General features: G+C 44.0%; 1 protein-coding gene across 3 annotated transcripts in view; it reads right to left on the bottom strand.

The window, feature by feature from the left end:
* Positions 1-3181: 3181 nt before the first annotated feature.
* LOC131100709 (MORN repeat-containing protein 4-like) overlaps positions 3182-6837 on the bottom strand; it is a 68393-nt gene continuing 64737 nt past the window's right edge. For all 3 annotated transcript variants that reach the window (XM_058046163.2, XM_078793600.1, XM_058046155.2), the window contains one exon: positions 3182-6498. In XM_058046163.2, coding sequence (XP_057902146.2) covers positions 6353-6498 — 146 coding nt within the window. In that variant the 3' untranslated portion in view covers positions 3182-6352. The remainder of the gene's footprint in view (positions 6499-6837) is intronic.

The raw sequence follows: 6837 nt of genomic DNA, 5'->3' as shown, positions 1-6837 counted from the left end.
CTAATATTTCTGTAGTTCTTAAAATAAGCAGGGCATTGCTGCTAATCTTTGATTAGCATTTTTTGTAGCAAATTCCTAAGAACAGCACGGTACTCCTGCTAAATACAGGATCTTTGACTTGTGTTTGCAGTAGATCCCTAAAAACTAAGTAAGAAATAAGAATAAATATTGAATAGTTTCTTGGGCGGCACGGTGGACGAGTGGTTAGCGCGCAGACCTCACAGCTAGGGGAGCAGGGTTCAATTCCACCCTCGGCTATCTCTGTGCGGAGTTTGCATGTTCTCCCCCGTGCATGCGTGGGTTTTCTCCGGGTACTCCGGTTTCCTCCCACATTCCAAAAACATGCTAGGTTAATTAGCGACTCCAAATTGTCCATAGGTATGAATGTGAGTGTGAATGGTTGTTTGTCTATATGTGCCCTGTGATTGGCTGGCCACCAGCCCAGGGTGTACCCCGCCTCTCGCCCGAAGACAGCTGGGATAGGCTCGTGAGGAAAAAGCGGTAGAAAATGAATGAATAGTTTCTTGATTTAGAAGACGAAAGAAGCACACTGAGGCAGACCTTCATTAACATCTGACATGAATGAGGAAGACCTTCTGAAAAGTGTATGACAGCTCTGATATAGCTGGGTGTAATACAGCATATATCTATATATATATATATATGGTCATATGTGAGTATCTACCGGTATATGTAATATACATGATGATGCCCCTCCTCCATGTTGTGCACAAACTCCCAAATGTCCTGTTGTGCACGGTGGGAACCAAAGCAATTAGATGCACATGCAGGCTGTGTGTGTGTGTGTGTGTGTGTGTGTGTGTCATTGTGCTGTTGCAGGTTTCTCATCAGCATGCGCACGTGCACGTCCTCTCCAAACATGGAAGGAGAGGGGGAAAAAAAAAAAAAAAAGAGCTTTTGGGAGGCTTCCCTGATAAGACGACACAAAGGCCTCCTGTCGCTCTTTGAGGAAGATGAAGAAAAAAAAAAAAGGAAACGTGAGCTTCATCCCTGCGGAGACGTCTTCACAAAATGAACGTTTACCAAAAGCAGAAAGAGTTGAGTAGGATTACACACACACACACACACACACACAGTGCATGGAGGAGGAGGAGGAGGATGAAGATGATGCGCAGATCATATTTAAACACTCGCCATGGCAACAGGCTCCGTGATGAGGCTAAACTGCCGCCGCACTTGGGATTGAGATGATACAAATTAAGGCAACTCTGGACAGTTGCCAGGGAAACGCAATGTGCGTGGGGGTTAAAGTCCAACCTAAACACACCTTAAAGCTATTTTAGTGACAGCGCGATGGGGGAGGGCAAAAGGGGTGGAGGTGGTGGGGCGGTACGGGGGGGGGGCCTGACAGCACAGCTCCACAAATCATCACTATGGAAGCCATACTTCAAAATCCCTCCGTGTGTCTTCTATGTGTCATTGTTGGGAGAACCCCCCCCCAACACACACACACACCTCAGCCCCCCCAAAAGCAACAAAAGAATAAAAGAGCCACTTTGGTTTCATTCATCTTATTCTATTTTTGATGATGATTCCTCGGTTATGTGGCTTTATATTATATTCATTCATTTTCTGGGTGCTGGAGCCTATCCCAGCTGTCTTCGGGCGAGAGGCGGGGTACACCCTGGACTGGTCGCCAGCCAATCACAGGGCACATATAGACAAACAACCATTCACACTCACATTCATACCTATGGACAATTTGGAGTCGCTAATTAACCTAGCATGTTTTTGGAATGTGGGAGGAAACTGGAGTACCCGGAGAAAACCCATACATGCACGGGGAGAACACGCAAACTCCACACAGAAATGGCCGAGTGTGGGATTGAACTCGGGTCTTTTAGCTGTGAGGTCTGTGCGCTAACCACTTTTCCGCCGTGCAGCTAAGAATGAACATCCATCCATTTTCTACCGCTTATCCTCACGAGGGTCGTGGGGGGTTGCTGGAGTTTATCCCAGCTGTCTTCGGGTGTGAGGCGAGGTACACCCTGGACTGGTGTCCAGCCAATCACAGGGCACATATAGACAAACAACCATTCACACTCACATTCATACCTATGGACAATTTGGAGTCGCTAATTAACCTAGCATGTTTTTGGAATGTGGGAGGAAACCGGAGTACCCGGAGAAAACCCACGCATGCACGGGGAGAACACGCAAACTCCACACAGAGATGGCCGAGGGTGGAATTGAACCCTGGTCTCCTAGCTGTGAGGTCTGCGTGCTAACCACACGACCACCGTGCATCTGTCTGGACACATAAAATATATAAATAATTTCAAAACAAAACTTCCAAAACAGGTAAATCCCATTAATATGACACCCAAAATATTGATTTGATAGAGAATAAAAATATCGATTCCCGTCCTGCCATTGTTCGCTCATCATACAATCCACTTGTAAGCCCTAAATATGCCTCACACACTTACAGGTATTAATATGAAAATGGATTTACGTATTAAGCTGTGGCAGCGTCAGAGAAAGTCAGCTTTCTTTTTCACATTGCGGCACCCGATGAATGATGCGTTCAAGTACCGTTGAAGACGTTGTGACATCAGAACGCTTGGCAAAAAGTGCGGGCTGGTACATTTTTCCTGTATTATTACGTATACAAGTGGTCCAAATGAGTATTTTTTTTGTTTTTTTTTAAATGTTGCAAAATGTCACTCACGTGCATCACTAAGTCTATTGAAGGAACGAGACCAACGTGAGCTCCTCAGAGTGAAACCTTGACACCAGTTAATATTTGACGCCATTGTCTGACCTTTGCCCGTTTCGGTCCGATGTTAGCATCACTCCTTGCTTTCTGTCTGTTCTCGAAAAAATCTCTTCTTCCTTCCCTTGAGCAAGTCACATTTTCCTTTTGAGGGCTGAAAGGACTTTCAGGTATTCACTCTTAAGATCGCGGCAATGATTCAAGGATTCAAAGGCCAGTCCAAGGTTTTGTTGTTTTGTTTTGTTTAGGCACTCCAACGACACTCGAAGTGTTCTTTTGAAATTGTAGTAATAGCAAATATTCCTGAGCATTTTTGGAATGAAAAAGTACATAAAAATTTTCAATGTATTGAATGCCCAAGTATGTATATGAGTCAAGTGAGAGCAGATGAACAGACAAACATTTTGTAAACACTTCATATTCTCAAAACATGTTTTTATCGTTTCCCAACGTGACGTGATCACATTTTAGTAATTTTTCTTCCGAAGAGCAAATAAAATGTATTCATAGCTGCAGTTAGCATGAATGCTAATCTTTTGAACAACAACAACCAACTTTAGCATTGCATGTTTAGCATGATAGCTAGGCAGAACGTGCAAAGGAATACCTCCTACTCGTTTTCTGAATGTTTTTTTTTTTTAGCATTTTTAAGCACAAAAATGAACTAAAATACAGAGAATAAGCTATCAAAGGGGGCTTATGATGCTTTTCCGACCTATATATGGTACCTATTATGTCATTGTATGGTCATATCACCTCGTACTTTGGTACGAGGCATATTATTGAAAAAAAATAAATAAAAAAAAATAACCCCCCCCCCAAAAAAAGACAAAAAAACCTTAAACTGTATTATGGAAAGCAGGAAGTGAACAAATGTAACAGTTCGGTACGTGACCAAAAAAAATAAAATTAAATGAATAAATAAAACTAAAAAAAAGCAAAATTCATAAAATAAATAAAAAAAAACTTTAACTATATTAGGAAAGCAGGAAGTGAACAAATGTAACAGTTACTGATTGTAAAAGTAGCAGATGGAGGGGTAGGATTTAATAAGCTTTGCTTCTTCCTACTCCTTTTGGACATGTGGAACTGTGAACTGATTATGTGATGCATTCAATTGTAATCTGATGCATGTTCAAATGAAATAAAACCATTACCATTACCATTACCATATAGTTCTTATAATGTTAATGTGTTAAAAGACAAAAATTGAAATTCATCAACTCCGATACCGTTAGCTAGCGGCACAAACCTGAACTAATTTTTAAGTACTCGCTAGTGTGACCAACCACAGCGAAGTGGGTGTGCCCGGAGGCAGGTTGTGGGTGGAATACATGAAAACAGATCGTTTTCGCGGAAAACCACAACATCCAAAAAAAATCCAGCTGAAGAAGAACTATCAAGTTTTATGTGCTGGTTATCGCAATACAAAAAACCCAAATGGTATTAGGTCCCATTTCAAAATATGAATCACAATTTATTATCAACTTCTATACCGTTGGTTGGGTTCACAGCTAGCGGCACAACTAGTCCTTCTAAGGATTCGTTTGACCAATCACAGCGGAGTGGGCGTGCCTGGAGGCTGGCTGTGGGTGGAATACGTTAAAGGAGACCGTTTTGGCCGGAAGCATGAAATCCAAAGTAATCCAGCTGGAATAGGTGTAGATTCTGTAATACTAGAAAGTCAAACAAAGGGTTTTATATGCTTTAACTATGATGATAAGTATTCCATTTATTAATATTGAATCCGATATCACAGAAATTCAATTATAGTGATCGAGTCTGGAACCAATTAATGTCTATAAACGAGTGATGACTGTATTCCGTTAATAAAGAAAGAAAACCCACTTCACTTATCACGGTAAACACAATAAATGAGGGATCACGGTATAACTACGCTAGCAGCCAATTTGCACACATTAGCATAAACTCCTTTGAGCTAATCTTAGTTTATCCGCTTCTTTTGTTCCGGGCAACAAAAAAAGAAGAGATGCGTTTTTCCTGAAAATGAGCGACTGATCCTCCGAGCTCACAATTAGCGTGACACCAACTCAGCTTAGGTGATCACAAAGATCCGGCAACTTGTTTTATTTTCGTTGTTAGCCATGTAAAAATGGACGATTCTGTGTTTTCACAGTCAAAGTGGTGTGTGTGAGACATCTTTGTGCGTCACATGACAACATTTCAAGTGGCTTTTACGGTGCTTTTTTTTTTAAAGGGTTTTGGTGAGTCTCTACTGTGTAACACACACACAACAAACAACAATACACACAAGTGGACCGGCGCGTTGTTTTAAGTGCACGTGAAAAAAAACGACTAACAGCTAACAGCCAATTAAAATGCCCCCCGGGCCCCTCCCCCCCTTCTCCAAATTAATGGCAGCTTCAGATAATCACATAGCTGACAATTGACTCTGTTTGCTATGAACACACACACACATGCGCACGCACACACACACACACACACACACACACACACGTAGTGTGCATGTGTGGCATGCAAGTTGCATGATGGTTGTGGCTCATCACACGCCTCGTTAGCTTCACAATACAAACACTCTTAGTGACTTCAACGCTTGAAGGATACACACAGATCAAAAAGTGCTAGCGGGGGCTGGGCCTAAAATGGGCGGGGGGGGGGGTGGAGGGGGGGTCCTAAAATAAAACCCAAACACCTTATCCAATCATAAGTGTTGCGCTTGATGACCTGGGATTATCGCTAGGATCTTATTTTGAAATAACACCTCCATCCACACATCATCATGTGATGATGCCCCCCCCGTACCCCCCGTACCCCCGTCCCCCGTAAGGATAAGGACAAAGTCACACATCCTGGAGGAGCTGAGATGGGTCGGCACTGCGTGGTTGGCACTGAGGATGGCGGAGGGTGACGCTGATCTGAGATCGGAAGATGCTGAAAAGGGCACCGAGTGAATCGCAACGACGATTGGCTAACGGCCAGGCTAAGTCCCGCCTCCCCACACGACCTCGTGACTGGTCTGGGCTGGTCTGGCTTGCATCCGGAGCACCGATACGAGGTCCGACGTCGGCTTTGGTCATTTCAAGGTTGAAGGTTGATGTTAGCGTTAGCATTTTTATGGCTCACTTAGGTGGTTGTCAGGCAGGAAGTTGACAGGAAGTTACAAGAGTCTAAAAAAATAATAATAAACTACCGTGTCAGCCAATGGTGTGAAGACCTCCACCAAGGTTAACCGACTACTTCCTGGATCCTTGACAAAATTGCACCAGCCGCAGAATCATGACAAAAACGACATCTTGTAACCATGGCAACCTTTCGTTATTTTAGTTTGAAAGTCGAAACGTCGCACCAAGGGCATGTTTGCGTGTGATGTATCGTCCTTCCGCGCTGAAATGGCGTCTGAATGCACTTTAGAGTAGATGACTGGTCTCAGGTCAGTGGACCTTAACCAGGTTAAGCACCATTGTGTTTGGACCCAGCTGATCCAGAATCTGTGACTCTGTCCTCCATTTGACAAACAACAGGAAGAGAGGAGAAAAAAAAAAAAAACAACGTTAAACGGTACGCTTACAAGGCGGTCGTCATAGAAACAGACGAGATGGAGGCGTGTCCTTGAGGCTACTGCTGTCGTCTGGGTCACATGGCAAGGGCGCGGGCCTTGCTGGCGGCTGCCTGCGCCCTCTGGACCGCCCCTTGGCTACCTTCTCTCCTCGTCAGCTGGCCGCTCTCAAACACTCCCTCGTGGCCGCCGCCGCCGCCGCCGTCCATGAACGTTAACAGTCCTGGACCGCACACAAACAAATATTTGAAGGAACAACCTCTCACAGTTCAAATGCCTTAATATATATATATTAATATATGAATACGGTCGAGTGGTTAGCGCGCAGACCTCACAGCTAGGAGACCAGGATTCAATTCCACCCTGGAATTGAACCATCTCTGTGTGGAGTTTGCATGTTCTCCCCGTGCATGCGTGGGTTTTCTCCGGGTACTCCGGTTTCCTCCCACATTCCAAAAACATGCTAGGTTAATTAGCGACTCAAGGCAGCTGGGATAGGCTCCAGCAACCCCTGTAACTCTTATGAGGATAAGCGGCAGAAAATGAATGAAATTACCATACA

The sequence above is a fragment of the Doryrhamphus excisus genome, linkage group LG9, assembly GCF_037039965.1.
Source record: "Doryrhamphus excisus strain RoL-2023G ecotype Guam linkage group LG9, RoL_Dexc_Guam_v1.1, whole genome shotgun sequence".
Classification (NCBI taxonomy): Eukaryota; Metazoa; Chordata; class Actinopteri; order Syngnathiformes; family Syngnathidae; genus Doryrhamphus; species Doryrhamphus excisus.
The sequence above is the reverse complement of the archived record's forward strand: the minus strand, read 5'-3'. Positions and strand labels throughout refer to the sequence as shown.